This window comes from Caloenas nicobarica, chromosome 2 (genome assembly GCF_036013445.1).
Source record: "Caloenas nicobarica isolate bCalNic1 chromosome 2, bCalNic1.hap1, whole genome shotgun sequence".
In the NCBI taxonomy this organism is placed as follows: Eukaryota; Metazoa; Chordata; class Aves; order Columbiformes; family Columbidae; genus Caloenas; species Caloenas nicobarica.
Window position 1 is genome coordinate 99794335 of NC_088246.1, and position 16241 is coordinate 99810575.

At 42.8% G+C, this 16241-nt stretch overlaps 1 protein-coding gene across 1 annotated transcript in view; it reads right to left on the bottom strand.

Moving 5' to 3' along the window:
- Positions 1 to 11059, bottom strand: part of ANKS6 (ankyrin repeat and sterile alpha motif domain containing 6) — a 35978-nt gene extending 24919 nt beyond the window's left edge. The window contains exons 1-3 of the mRNA XM_065628391.1: positions 10672 to 11059; positions 7066 to 7565; positions 1938 to 1982 (exon numbers count right to left, since the gene is read on the bottom strand). Coding sequence (XP_065484463.1) covers positions 1938 to 1982; positions 7066 to 7565; positions 10672 to 11027 — 901 coding nt within the window. The 5' untranslated portion in view covers positions 11028 to 11059. The remainder of the gene's footprint in view (positions 1 to 1937; positions 1983 to 7065; positions 7566 to 10671) is intronic.
- Between the last annotated feature and the right edge of the window lie 5182 nt (positions 11060 to 16241).

The following is a 16241-nucleotide window of genomic DNA, read 5'->3' on the forward strand; positions in this document are numbered from 1 at the left end:
GTATGTTCACCAGCATTCATTTGGCTTTCCCCCAAGACTCCTTCTGACCCAGAGCTAACATTTATAAATTTCAAGCTAAAAGTCACAGGGATACAAGAAGGGCAGCTGAAGTCTCTCAAAATCTAACAGATCCGAGGCCTTCCTAGGAAAAGGTTTTGGTAGCTTATATGTGAAGAGCTGACATTTAAGAGAGAGCTCCTCATACTGCTACCTATCACCTCTTTCTCCTCCTCTATTACGTCTGCCCATTTCCAGCTCTGGCAGCCTGAAAAACCATAAAGTTCCTGAGATGGTGACTTATGATGGTTAATTGAAAAGCAACTGTTAAATTGTTGCACCAAAACCAGGATGGGATCTGAAGACTAAGGCCAGGCTTGACCATTTAAAACACACCTCTAACTTTTCAATAGGAATGCTGTAACAGTAAAACTTGGAAGACAATTGTCGATTTTAAGATGCATTGCTGAAATCCATTCGGATGGATGTTGAGAAAAAATGGTATTTTCCTTCACGAAAATCACTCATTTACAAATAGTAAAAAAATACCTAAAAATCCATCAGAAACTGTGAAAGTTGCTAACTCAGAGCTCTCTGCAGGTTGCAGCTCCCTGTTGAAAGCAAGAAGGTGAACCACACCAAAAGCTTTATGATTATGTTACAGTCAGGAGTCGACACCTGGACATAAAAGCTGAAATGAGAGGTAGTTGAGCTCAACCCTAAAGTTTACTTATTCTTTATGCACGTATCACAGTCGCGGGGGGTAAAGGCAGCTTTCAGTGCATTATGACCAGATTTTCTATGCCACAGAAAGCATAGCCCCAGTAAGGATTATTAGGTCCACCGCATGCACAAGGCTGTATTACCAATGTCTCCTTGTTGTCTGGGGCATATTAGTCCCAAGCAAGGGCAGATTGACTAGAGAAGAAACAAACCTCTTAGGTCTCATGGAACACCTCTCATGACTTCACTGGATGGAAGATTTAATCTCACACGAGAATGACACATTCCAATATTTGAAAAAAAAATTAAATAGATCCATCAGGAACTTTACTACTGAGTGACTATTTTTTTCTGACTGTCTATATAGCTAGGACTGCTGGCAATAGGCTAAATGTGCTACCATATAGCTGAAAATATATATAAATGGTAAAATACCAATTGTAAGAGCAGTAATCAGATACGGTTCAAGTACTGAATCTCTCTAACCTGTCAAAGAAATTGCAAACAGTGCAGAGTTTTCTGACCTGTGACATTATCAGGAACCTCAGCAAAAAGTGAATAGTCCTGTTTCCCATGCCAAAGCCATCAGTGAGCCTGAAGCCCAACCCATCATTTCAGCACTTTTTCCTGTGCTGGAAGGTCCAGGAAAACAGGTAACCAAAAAGCACCTTGCCGTCTGCCTCAGCTGCAACCCATCAGAGCCTGGACCAAATTTACATCAACAGGACGGCAGTGGCTCTTTCATGTTTGCCATGGAACAGTTTTACCAGTTGTGTGCTCATGAAAGAACAGGCAAGATCTGAGACACTTATTCTTTTCTTGAAGCAACTGTAAAATGCAATTACAATGTTCATACAGGGTAGAGGCCAGTATATATTCTGCACTAATTAGCACTTTTGTTTTCATAACTTCAAGTTTATCAGGAAAGAAAAAAAATCATATTAAAGGTAGCATGGTCGTCAAATAACTGGAACTACTAAATCACACCATTTTGGCATGAAAGGCACTACAACGAGTTCATAAAGATTTCCTTATACTGGAATGAGAAGAAAAATAAACTACAAAAATAAATGTATTTTTGAAACTAAAGGCGAAATAAGGAAAAAAACAAAGTCACATGTAAAAACAAAACATGTCTTGGCTTCCCATGTTAACAAACAAACATGCTCTGAAGTTACGAGAACCAGACCCGGTAGAAAAGTCTTGTCAGTACTTACCCAATTTCAAAGCATGAAAGACATCAGGTTGCCTCTTTTCTGTATCTGAAAGAAATAGAGATATTTCTATTAGCAATCATTTAAAAAGTAAAAATTTCTAGTAACATTTTTATAGCAAAAACTATTAAAAATTTACATAAAGGTACTATAAAACACATGTTTGGACATACATTTTTTAAGAAAACAGAAAACACTGATAATGTTTGTATTCCCTTTGGGAAGAATGACTCACCTGTACAGTTAGTTCCCTGTGCAGAGTTAAAGCTACAAACTGTAACACAGCATCAGTACAGGCTTTTGCCTTTCAGCTTCCATTCTCTATCAGGAAACTCTATTTGGAAACTTCCATGTTTCCTGCCTGGAAGACTAAAAGATCAATTAAAGAACCACAGTATGGTTCTGTGGTCTCATGTAATCCTCCGTGTAACAGCAAACACTCACAGAGAACAGGATCATTTTGAAAGGTGACTCAAAAGGAGTTTTACAAGATGTCCCATTTTTATTTCCTCTTCAGTATTGCCAGCTTAATTTCTGAAGGTCACAAAAATAACAGTGATGATTTAACTACACAGCTTGCTATTAATAAATACCCTTCAGCTCTCAGATCATCATCCTTATAATAAGAACTGTAATTATTACAAATTCTAGCATTTTTAGTGAAGGATCTTTCCTTCGACATGCCTTCAAAGTGCTTTGAAACTGCTGACACTATGTAAGATGAGGAAAAAATAGTGACATATTTTGCACCTGCCACTCAAGCCAGAAACCCTCCTCCATCATCCAAAGCATTACTGACACTACAGAACCAATGGGGTAAAAAAATTTTAAGGAAAAGAAGGAGATGTTGAGAGATTTCCTGAGCCCGATTCTGTCGTTTTTATAATAATACAGAAAAGATTAATGTTCATAGCTTGACTCCAAAGGAAGTAATTTGAAAATGCTAAACAAAAACAATTGCTGGAAAGCCCTCCCAAGCCATGAGAAACTATTATTTTAAGACTGGCAAAGAGAGCTGTGGGTCCTACATTTTCTCCTGGTTCAGCCACTGATATTACAGAACTAACTGTGTATGAGCTTGCAATTGGAAAACAGATTTCAAAAGACTAGTTTAAGAAAGGACCAGACTCCGTACTTGGGGTGTGAAAAGCCTGGAAGAGACGCAGCCTCAGGGAGCAGAGCACGAGGAGATTCCAGAAGGAAGCACTGTCATCTGAGTGAGCTGAAGCAAGGACTGGGACAGAACACAGGCAATACCCAGGCCACTTCAGGTAGTTTTGAATTTGTTACTGAAAACAGCCCTGAGAAGGGCTGGATGGGTGGCAGCACCTGGAAAAGGTTCGTGCTAGAGCTAGTCACATCCTTAGATTTCATAGCAAGTACTCCAAAGCTGAAAAATCCTGGCGCAGCTTCTCCAAACCTTCCTGTTAAGCACCTTCCAGCACTGGTTTGAATCATAAAGCACAGATAAAACTAACACCAGAGGCAATGTAGGCCCACAGATGAATGGGGTGGGTGCCCTGGTGACAGAAGATACAGAGAAGGCAGAATTACTGAATGCCTTCTTTGTCTCTGTCTACTCTGCCAGAGGCTGTCCTGAGGAGCCCTGTACCCCTGAGGCCCCAGAGGAAGGCAGGGCAATGGAGGAGTTTGCCTCAGTTGATGAGGACTGGGTTAGGGACCAGTTAAGCAATCTGGACATCCATAAATCCATGGGTCCAGATGGGATGCACCCACGGGTGCTGAGGGAGCTGGCTGAAGTCATTGCTGGACCACTCTCCATCATCTTTGCCAAGTCTTGGGAAACAGGAGAGGTGCCTGAGGACTGGAGGAAAGCAAATGTCACTCCGGTCTTCAAAAAGGGCAAGAAGGAGGACCCGGGCAACTATAGACTGGTCAGCCTCACCTCCATCCCTGGGAAAGTGATGGAACACTTTATCTTTGGTGCCATCTTAAGACATATCCAGGATAAGAGGGTCATCAAGGGCAGTCAACATGGCTTCGCCAAGGGGAAGTCGTGCTTGACCAACCTCATAGCCTTTTATGAAGATGTAACAAGGTGGATTGACGATGGCAGAGCAGTGGATGTGGTCTACCTTGACTTCAGCAAAGCATTTGACACTGTCTCCCACAGCATCCTCACGGCTAAACTGAGGAAGTGTGGACTGGACGATTGGGTAGTGAGGTGGACTGCAAACTGGCTGAAGGAGAGAAGCCAGAGAGTCGTGGTCAATGGGACAAGGTCTAGTTGGAGGCCTGTATCTAGTGGAGCCCCTCAAGGGTTGGTACTGGGACCAGTACTATTCAATATATTCATCAATGACTTGGATGAGGGAATTGAGTGTACTATCAGCAAGTTTGCTGATGACAACAAGCTGGGAGGAGTGGCTGACACGCCAGAAGGCTGTGCTGCCATCCAGCGAGATCTGGACAAGCTAGAGAGTTGGGCGGGGAAAAATTTAATGAAATATAACAAGGGAAAATGTAGAGTCTTGCATCTGGGCAGGAACAACCCCAGGTTCCCGTATAGGTTGGGGAATGACCTATTAGAGAGCAGTGTAGGGGAAAGGGACCTGGGGGTCCTGGTGGACAGCAGGATGACCATGAGCCAGCACTGTGCCCTTGTGGCCAGGAAGGCCAATGGCATCCTGGGGTGTATTAGAAGGGGGGTGGTTAGTAGGTCGAGAGAGGTTCTCCTTCCCCTCTACTCTGCCCTGGTGAGACCTCATCTGGAATATTGTGTCCAGTTCTGGGCCCCTCAGTTCAAGAAGGACAGGGAACTGCTGGAGAGAGTCCAGCGCAGGGCCACAAAGATGATGAAGGGAGTGGAGCATCTCCCTTATGAGGAAAGGCTGAGGGAGCTGGGGCTCTTTAGCTTGGAGAAGAGGAGACTGAGGGGTGACCTCATCAATGTTTATAAATATATAAAGGGTGGGTGTCACGAGGATGGAGCCAGGCTCTTCTCGGTGACAACCAATGATAGGACAAGGGGTAACGGGTTCAAGCTGGAACACAAGAGGTTCCACTTAAATTTGAGAAGAAACTTCTTCTCAGTGAGGGTGACGGAACACCGGAACAGGCTGCCCAAGGAGGTTGTAGATTCTCCTTCTCTGGAGACATCCAAAACCCGCCTGGACGCCTTCCTGTGTAACCTCACCTAGGTGTTCCTGCCCTGGCAGGGGGATTGGACTAGATGATCTTTCGAGGTCCCTTCCAATCCCTAACATTCTGTGATTCTGTGATACCTTAAAAAGCAGCCCCAAACAACCACATACAGAATAAGGTCTCAACCTCTGAAATGACTTATTTGCATTCCAATGTCCAACACAGTGCCCCAACTAAACTGTCTGATTTCAGGAACAGATTTAATGCATTTCTGTTAGCATAAACAAACTTGTGGAGAAGTAAAGGGAAGAAAATCCACAATACTTTAACAAACCTAACATAAGACATTAATAACATTATTTTATAGAACCAGCTAGAAAGAAAAGCTAATTTGGAAAGATATCTGGGAGAGACATCTGCAATAAGTAAAAAATTTTAGACCTAAATTCATTAACATTTCAAACTGACAGGTGACAGCAAGCAGGTTTAACCTTTATCTTCAATAAAAACAAAGATCTTAGGAAATTACACACAAAAAACTGTCAACAGAATGCAAGTTTGTTTAGTAATTAAAAAAAATTGGAAAATTACTGGTAAAGACACACAATATATACTATTCTGTACTTTTGGTTGAGTGTATGGTATTGGATATACTGGCTAAAACTGAAGGAAAAATGTTGTAGTCTAAGTTTGCTCACACCTTCCTAAGCCTTCAGATCCCCTAGTACAAGATACAAGCTCTCTACAAAATCCTGGATTTCTTGTATCCCTCTACGCTCATCGCTACAGCTACATGACCACCACACATTCTTTAATTACATGGTCACCAAATGTTTCTTTATCAGTTCTCTTGTCTCAATGTACATAATCATGCATTACAGAGCACAATTAAAAACCATAAAAGCAGCATTTCTTAACTTCATTTTAACTGAGATTTGCATTGAAATAATGTTATTTTAATCTAGTTTTGTATATATGCAAGCATGGCATGTGTCCCTATTGGTGGGTGTGTACACACACAAACAGGCATATTCATATTTCAAGGAAGGAGGTTGCTTGTAAATTTTATGAAGTCCTGAAGTTAATTAAGTATTCCTCTCTCCTGCAAGGAACAAAAGGGACATGCTGACTTGCTATTCATCCACATTAATACTTGGTTTTCTTAGAAAACACAGTCCACTATCAAAGGACTTTAAAGAGGTTTAATATATTCAGAGAGTGCTACAAGAAACCTTTAGGTTAACATCATCTGGCTTTCTGCATGTCACAGGCCTTGTATGTGACATGCAATGAAGACAACTCCATGATGAGTTTCAGAAAGTCATTTAACCTTGATTGCAACGGCTAGAGATTGCACACCTCTACTAAGTCACTCCGGGTCTAAGCTTTACCACAAAACATAGTGTCTTATTTCCCATTCAAGTTCTTCTAACCTTATACTCACAGTTGTGGGTTTTTTTCCTTCGGCTGCCATATAAAAAGGCCCTCCAGTATTGGACTTCCTGTCCTTAACATGGACGCTTTATTAATCACACCTCTTACCCACTTCTCCATGGAACTAGACAGATTGAACTTCTTCCATCCCTCCTTACAAGGCAGGTTTTCTAGATTTGATTATCTTTTAGGTTTTGTCTGAGTCTGCAATATCCTTTCTTTGATATTCTATTCTGTTTTTTCTGTCCATTCTTTAGCATCGTTTTAAGTAGGCCTTTGTAATTTTCTTCCTAAATGAGCATCTGGATCATGTGTTTTAAAAGCAGAAAACATTTAAAACATTAAAACATTCTAAAATGTTTCACAAGAGTTTTATTGCAGGACAGGAATCTTGTCATGCTAACATGGAGGAAATGTGCTGAAGTTGGGCATTCCTGCCTCACCCAAGGTAGGTGTACCCACTCTAAACGTTTACAAGGGAGCCTAGTTACAAATTATAAAGAACGTAATGTACACACAAAATAGTCCCTTCAATTTCTGAATATGCAATCAAAACTTCAAGACAGAGAAACAAACAACTAACACTCCATACCTGCCTGGGGTCTGATTGTTGTGAGAGATTCCAGGTAGTCCTTCATGTCTTTGTGTTTGAAGCCAACAGAGATTTCAAAAGGTGTTTTATGTAGTACGTTCAAGTGATCAGGATTGGCACCCTTCTCCATGAGCTGCTGTGCCAAACTCACCTTCCCACTAACAGCTGCCAGCATTAAAGGGCTCCAGCCCATAGTCTTCACAGTGTAATTACAATCAGCTCCCCAGTCTAATAACAGATGTACCACTGCCTCGTGTCCATGCTGAGCGGCTGCCATTAGTGGAGTGATATCGGGAAGATCATCTCTGCTGCTGTTAAGTACACTTGTGCTAAAATGGTCATAATTGTCTACAAAAGCTCCAGATTCCAGCAACAATTTCACCATGCTGACGTGGCCACCTCTGGAGGCCATTGTGAGGACACTGGCTCCTAACTTATTCTGTGCATTGAGATCAGCGCCGTTCTCCAGCAAGATGTGAGCCACGCTTAGATGTCCGAACCTTGAGAGAAAGAGATAACAAGGAGAATTAACACTCTGGATGGCAGAGACTTCTCAACAAAAACCAGCATACTCTGAACACAGAAAACTGTTAATAAATTTGCCTATTGACTAATACACTATGTGGCATCGTGCACACACTGCTGAATGTGACACTGGTTACCTTACTGGAGGGGAGCAATCAACAGCTAAGGACTGTACACTAAACCATTCCATATGTACTAGTGACCCTCCTCATAAACCAGGCACCAATTTAAGAGGATGTTCTGGCCACAGCACCAACATGATACCCTCATTTTCAACTGCGTGACATCAGCACGTAACTTCCACAAACCACAAAGTCGCTTTCATCCTTTTATTTCCAGGCCTGTATCACATTCACGAATCAAAGCCAATTTGTTGGCAGAGATCTTAATTAAGTACCCTTATTACTATTGAACGAGTACAAACTTCAGAGTCAACGCTAAAGGAAAAAAAAAAACAACTGTTTTATGAACTACATAGCCAATCCTTTGTCTTTGCATCATCCCTTGCTTTCCAGTTATGAACCATTAACAAAGCCCCACAATGGAAGAAGGTTCAAAGACAGGTATGTGCCCATGAAGCTCAGGGAAAAATGTAGCAAGTGGTCACAGCTGTTGTAGAGAAAGCTGAACTTCTCTCAGCACAAAGAGATCCAGAGGGTGGCCTCTTTTTTTTTTATAGAAACAGCTCTCTCAGCAGAGTGGGACAACTGGCTGTGTGAATGGCCTTCCCTAAAACAATCAAGAGAAAGTATTATCTTCCCGAGTCAGCCAGACCAGCACAGGGGAAGCGTCTATGCAGCTCTGCCCAACACAGAGCACCAAAACTGAGCAACCAACAGAAATAATTCAGAAGAGAGCAAGGGGCTTGAACTGGCTTCCAGCCACATATTCCTTCCTGGCAACTGGGGACATGCAGTATTGTGATGGTGAGCATCCAGGAACTGGTAACTGGCACATTTTATCTTGTGGTTCAACTCTGTGTTGCCGTTCCTATGTTAGCCCTGTGTTGTGATTTCAGTAGATTGCTGTCTCACTAGGCTCAATCAAAACCCCGTCTAACATCAAATATCTTCCAGCAAGGACACTTGGTATTAAAGCATTAAACCCTTCTTGTGTGGAATATCTAAAAGAACTTGGACAGAGTACTGAACTCTTCTACCAGTTTCACCAGTAACACAGTTTTGATATCACTTGACTACCAGAGGCTCTGGTGGTTTGTCAGCATGCAAAAGACAACCATGCAAGCCATGCACCCAATGAGCTAGCTAACCATAACAAAATGGAAACCCATTACTGTTCCTCAGCAGAGGAATCCCACATTTTAATAAATATGATGCATTGACAAGATGAGTACTTTGTGCTGTTGCAGATATCATGCATTACTTTATGCTTGTGCAGTGTTTAACACAATCAAACTTTGATCCTGAAGGCTACCTTGGTACACTGCAGCAAAGCAAATGCTTGTTGAGGATATCCTGAAGAATGCTGGTAATCACTAACAGCAGACATGAGACCAAAACTCCCTAGTTTCCTTTCAAAAAGTACACAGTCACAGAAGAAAGACTCTGGGACCTGTCTAATCCCTAGGTCTATCCTGGTAGTCTTCACTGCATCACTTCAGTGAAGCCTGCAAGCACTGTACACATGAGGAATTTTATGCGTATATATTATCTCCTGTCCAATGTCAACATGGCTAACCACAGCTAGAAAACTAAACATGTACATAGTTTGGAACTTGCATTTGTACCAACACTAGGTTTCCTTTTTGGTTATCCATTAAAAAGAAACACACTTTTCCACTTCAAGCTTTCTCCACAGGTTTCAGTGATATCTGCAGTACTTTCCAAATGGGGGCAAGTAATTTCTCTGAAACAGTGAGAGGGTTGTAGTGATATGAGTTTATTGTTTTTATAGAATAAACGTATGGTTTCCATTAAGGAGAAAAAAAAAATCTAAGAATGTTTCTGCAACTTTTTTCCTTTTTTTTAACCTTTATAAAATAACAAGATTTTTGAACCTTGTCTCCTTGCCCTTACTGGGAAACCAGCTGTGTGACTCATTCTTTGGGAACTTTCTATGGGCTTTAATTGAAGAGAAATGTTGACTTTGAAACAGACTCTTTTCTTGCTAGTATTTTAATCTGTTATGAGGCAAGAAAAAAACAACCCCAAAAAAACATTTATCCTCTCAATTAAACATGCAATTATTACAGGAAAACACTACCCTCCAACCTTGCAAAACCCATCTGTAAAGCCATAGGGTATTTGTATACATAAAGATAAGCGCAAACATGAGCATTAGGAACACAGGAACCTCCCACAACCCAGCAGCGGGTTACACGAAGCACAGTGTCATTGATGCAGAAAGCAATCCAGTTTCATCATTAAAAACCTCAGCAATGATTTCCCATGTCCTTCAGCGAGCCATTCAGGAAAATATGGAAAAAGCCAAGTAAAAGGAATTTTTTCTGTTTACTTCTGTGTGTTTTGCATCAACAGTGAGTTTTCAACAGGTTGGTAATGCATACCGGAAAAAAAAAAAAAAAACAGAAATGAAGTAAGGGTGTGCAAGTATCTTATTTCCACACAAGGAAAGAGGAAAACAGTGGTTTTGTGTTCAGGTTACTTCTGACTGGGATTCTGCACCGGCTTCACCCAAGAAACAGCATGCACAGCTTCGGTCACCACATCCTTAATACAGAAAAAAAAAAACCTAATGCCCCAGGGGTAACACTTGAACACATTTAAACTCGACAACCCCTCCTCACCCGCCCCCCGGAGAAGACCAGAGGCGACCCCTCGGTTCCCCCCGCGGCCCACAACATGGCGCCTCCCCGCCCGCCCTCACACACGCTGACCCGCCTGCAGCCGCCCCCGGCGCTCCGGGGCGCCCTCCCCCGGCCTGGGGAGCAGAGTTTCGAGCGCGAAAGGTTCAAGCGGCAGCCCCGGGGCGGGGAAGGGAGGAATGGCGAAGCTGCGCCCTTCCCCGCCCCGGGGCTGCCGCCGGCGCGGTGGCCGCCCTGCCGCTGCCTAGGCCGGTGCCCCGCGGTGGGGCGGGACGGCGGCCGGAGACCCCCCGTACCTGGCCGCTTGCATGAGGGGGCTCCATCCGTAATGGTTCCTGCTCTGTACCGAGGCCCCCTTCCGCAGCAGGAACCGCACCAGCTGCTCGTGGCCTCCCGCCGCGGCGAACTGCAGCCCCGTGTTGCCGGCCTCGTCCGTGCAGTCCACGGGGACGCTGGGGGACGGTGGGGCGGCCGCCTCCCCGCGGGGCTCCGCTGCGGCCGCCGCCTCCTCGGTACCGCAGGAGGAGGCGGCCGCCGGGTCGGTGGTAGCGGCGCCGGGCAGGCCTAAGAGGCGCCGGGCGGTCTCGCAGTCGCCCTGCTCGCAGGCGCGGAGGAAGAGCTGGACCTGGGGGGGAACCCCGCACTCCCCCATGGGCAGCGCCGGCGAGCCCCGAGCAGCTCGGCCGCCGCCACCGCCCCCGCCGGCGGCGGGGAGGAGGGGACTCCGGCGGCGGGAGGAGGGCGGCCGCAGCGCCCCGGCCGCTCTCGCAAGGCGGGGAGGGGAAGGCGGCCTGGGCCGCACGCCGCCCGCCCTCACAGCCGGCAAGGAGCCTTCGCCGCCGCCTCTGTACCCCGGCCACCCCCCGCTGGTAGTCCCGACGGTGTCATCGCGGACCCTGCCCCTTCCCCAGGTGGCATCCCCTCACATCTGGGCTGTAGCCGTTTTCCACATGTTCCGACTACCATTACTGATACAGAACGACAACGAAGCTGGTGAGGGGCCTGGAGCACAAGTCTGATGAGGAGCGGCTGAGGGAACTGGGGCTGTTTGGCCTGGAGAAAAGGAGGCTGAGGGGAGACCTGATCGCTGTCTGCAACTGCCTGAAAGGAGGTTGTAGCATGGAGGGGGTTGGTCTCTTCTCCAAAGTAGCAAGTGACAGGACAAAAGGAAATGGCCTCAAGTTGCTCCAGGGGAGGTTCAGATTGGATATTAGGAAAAATTTGTTCATGGAAAGGGTTGTCAGACATTGGAACAGGCTGCCCATGGAAGTGGTGGAGTCACCATCCCTGGAGGTGTTTAAAAGATGTATAGATTAAGTTCTTAGGGACATAGTTTAGTGCTAGACTTAGGTTATGGTTGGACTTGATAATCCTGAGGGTCCCTTCCAACCGAAATGATTCTATGATTCTATTCTATGACTCTCATACTATGAAGTGTCTCCACATGACATGTTTTTGTGCACTCGGCCATTGTAGCAAGGCTTCGCTGTGTGGTTTATTCGGTCTCACCCAACACCACAGCCCCTTTTTCCTGCAATGTGACCTCTACAGCCTGGTGTGGTCCCTCTCCGCTTACATGATATTCCAGCCCTTACTTGCACCTTCCTGCTTGGTTTTCTCTTCAGCTCAAAACCAGTCTCTTCCTTCACTGAGATACAAGATTCACAGTTGAGTCATTCCCTAAAAATCGTGAATTTCCTTCTTCCTGAGAGCACAAATCCATTATGCTTTTTTGGTTTAAAGAGTTTGAACATAAAATTGTGATTTCTTGTGGCATTTCTAAGTAGCTTCTCCCTAGCTTGAGCCTCCCAGGTAACTTGAAATCTTTTCCAGGTTATATTGATTTACAAAGTGAGGGGGAAAAAAAAACCCATAAAGCACTGATGAAATAATTCTTGAACTGCAGTTGACCAGTCACTTAAGGATATTGTATTGTGTCCCTATAAGTTCAGGCAGGTCATTACCTATTAAATTGGATTACTTTAATGGCAGATCGTGGCACTTAATACAGTAGTGCAGGGTCTGGGGATGAGAGGACTAGAAGAGATTATGGGGAATGTAATGAAACCACCAAATGCCACTAAAATGAAGCCTTTCTTCCTCTGATCCACTTGCAAACCCAGTTTGCAACACCATCATGGCAAAGGACCAAACAAGTTACACTTGGAGGAAGACTCCAGCAAACAAGAGCTGTGTTTATGGCCACTTATGTCAGTCCTCTGGGAAAAAATTGTTCACAGCAAAGAAAAAAAAATTACTTACACCTTTGCAAATTTACTATTACAGAAAGGATAGGACAATCTCCTAGGCAGGGTAAATATTCAGTGATGTGTCCTCCAGTATAGATACCATGTGTTAACTCATGAAAAACATGTAAATATGTAACGTATTAACTTATGTTAAATAATTTCCTTAGATTTTTATGGTGGTCATCATCAGAGGAAAGACACATGGCTAAGCAGACTTTTGGTCTAGCCAGTACAATAATTTTTACATTATGATGGTATGAGGAGCTTGCCGTTACCAATAAAGCTGGACGGTGCAATTCACTGTGTAAGAATTTCAGAGCCTGGAAGAAGGGAATGGCAAGAGTGATTAATGCAATACATTATTCATTACTCAAGAAAACTGGGTCATACTTAACATATCAAAGTGCAAGCTCGGATATAGTCAAATTAGTGACATGATCACTCCAGTTTATTTTAGAGATAAGCTACTGAACATGTTGGTTGTACAAATTTATGTTATGTAGCTGATGATTATGCTATCAAACTCTGCTAATGGTTTGAAACTCCAACAAAGATATCATGAATGTAATTAGGAACCAAACAGCAAGATGCAACTCTTATTTAAAGAAACTCATAAGTAAACAATAGGAAATATTTGTAAGGGTTTAAAAAATGAGAAAGAAAATTATTTGTGCTAAATGCTGCTTGTCATATGATGGCCATTGCTAACTTCAGTCAGCATCCTAGGCATTTATACAGATATGATTGCTCAGTGATTTCTTCACCAGTGAAAGAGCAACCTAAGCCTTTCAAACTGTTCATTAGGGTAAGATGATGGAGAAAGCTTAGGTTGGAAGATATTAATAACATAAGAGAAAACAAAACCAAGATTCTCAAGTGCAGATTGTGCATTACTCATTTGGGAGGTCTGTCCGAACTGCATCTGGTTTGTCCAATCTGCTTTTGACAATAAATTCCTTCACGTCACCAATGTGTTAATTTTTATAGGTCAGTGTTGGATTGCTCTGAGGCTAATATAATTTAAAATTACAGAGAAAAAACCCATTGAATGAAAAAATTACTTTAGACTAAAGGAGATGAGAAAAGTGCAAGGAACAGAACAGCCCACCAAAAAAGGCAGATAAGGCAAAAGCAAACATGGGAGGGCAACATTTGTGAAACTTTTCTAACAGAAGTCTCCACTGCAAATGATATCAAAACACCAGCAGGGAGATAAATGGGCCAATGTAAGCTTTATTAAAGCTACTCATAATACAAGGTGACATAAAGGAGATAAACTTAGAGCCATTGTTCTGCAAGAGGCAGAGCTCATCATTTGCAAAGCAAAGCCTAGGAAACCATTAGGGCATGTAATGTACCTGTAGAGCTAGTAAAGTAAGTATAATATGGCAAATGTGCAGTGATGTAGAACTGCAACTTGGTCAGGTAACATGACAAAAAATTCTGTTGCTTTTACAGTAGTAATAGGATGTAATATATGTGGACATATCCTCATACCATCATACAGAAGCTAATTTCTACCTCATATACAATTCAAGATCACATAATATGGAAGACTGTAAAATGACCATCATAATCAAAAGCATCTCAGAAATGGAAAAATGCAAGTACTCAATCAATCTGTTCCAAAGAAATCCAGAAAACTAGAGACAGCTGACTCAGCCATAATCTTCATTATGAAAGTCTGGGAATGATGGCATCTCAAATCCCCAAATACGATGGCATTATTTTCATGGCAATTCAAGGAGTAGAAGGCTTATTTTCTACTGTAAAACCTCACTGATATGAATCACAAGGAAGCCATACTGTTGAGAAAAAAGAAAATGGAAAGCTTTAGCATGTGTTTTGTGTGAAGACTCTTATCTCCGTCTTAAAGAACATAGACATGTAGATTAGACATACCATCAGAAAAGCAGATGTTTCTCCATTATCATTAGACTCATATGTGAATTTCGGTCCTTTCAGGCATAGAAAAAGAAATAACCTTGATAAAAGACCAAAAAAGTGGTGGTAAGTGCCTACAGTATAGGATGACTAAGATTAATTCCACTATGTAATAGCCCCTTGAGGTCTTGGTTCAGAATTTTAATGATGACGTTTATAGCAGGTCTCCACTTTGTCTACTATAGCCAGCTGCTATGACTTTGTAATGAAATTACTTCATTTACATGTTCCTGAATATGCCATAATTTTGATCAAACTTCCAAAATTATTTGCAGCTCAGTAGTTCAATTCACTGTGTCTGCACAAGAATGTATGGAAAATCAGTCACGTTTCCAGTGTAACAGACCTTGAACAGTCCTTACAGTAACACGTCACGTTATACCACATTCCATACACAGAACTGCAGTTTTGTTCCAATAGTTTTTGACAGCCAAGCTTTCTGGCCATGGCTTCTTTTATGTATGATATTTATTCTACTGCCTGCAGTTCATGCTTGCTATTTAGCTAAGGAGAACATTCATATATTGACGATACATACCTATAGCAAGCAGATACACTGATCGATGCCTTTGGCATGCACATCCTTACTACCTTTAAGATATCATGGCCTGCATATGACCTTTTGAAAAAGATATTTTTTGTGTGTGTGTGTATGTGTACATATATGTAGACATATATATGGACATACGTGTACTACGGTACAGGTTAGGTCTTGCGTCCACTGAACGCAGTCTGTTTATATTGGCCTGTCAGTATGAGAATTACACAGCATTCATCAGTCTGACAGAAGATCCCTGAAAGAGCTGACAGTTTCTATCTCACTCATCAAGTCCGTGTTTTTAATCTGCTTTATATTTACGTCTCTGTACCCACTGTTCTTCCTCTCATCTAGATTCCTGATATGCTCTGCTTCTGCACTAAGCACCCAGCTTCACCCTTGATCCAAAGCCTGCCCTGTAACACGGGGTCCCCGCTGAAGCACCGGGGACCCCAACACCCACCCTCCGGCACAGCTGCTTCATGTTTTGCTTGTGCTACACAGCTGTCTCAAATAATGACACTTTCAAGACAAACACATTATTAAAAAAATCCTTGGCACTGGTAGGACAGTGGGCTGAGTAAGAATATTTTAAAAATACAGGTACATTTGTACTGACAAAGGAGAGAAAGAGCAGCCAAGGTGGGAGTTTGGGGGGCGGCGGGGCTGGGCTGTTTCTTTGCAGAGCAATGCTATTTTATGCCCAGTTAATGCAATGGTGAACAACTCACAGCTCCAGTATGTTTTATAACTTGGCTGAATCTTCTTCTCCTTGAGCAAATTTCCTATCTATCAGCAAAGTATTTGTACATCATGTTCCTCTGATTTTTTTCTTTTTTTTTTTTTTTTTAGAATACATAAGTGTAGTAACTTACTAAAATTAGAAGCATTATTCTGGAACATATTATTGGGTACATTCTTTTTCCCCTGAAAGTATGAATTTAGGAAGGTATTTGAACTTTGGGTTTATTAAAAATGCAGTCTCTATCAGCTGATACTCCTCCACACCCCATTTCCATTTTAGCATTTTGCATCATTTTGACTGAAAGTACAGATCTAAAAAAAAACCAAACCCACAACAACAAACACCAAAAAAACCCCAAAACGTTGGATTAGGTAAATTTTAAAGCTTTTG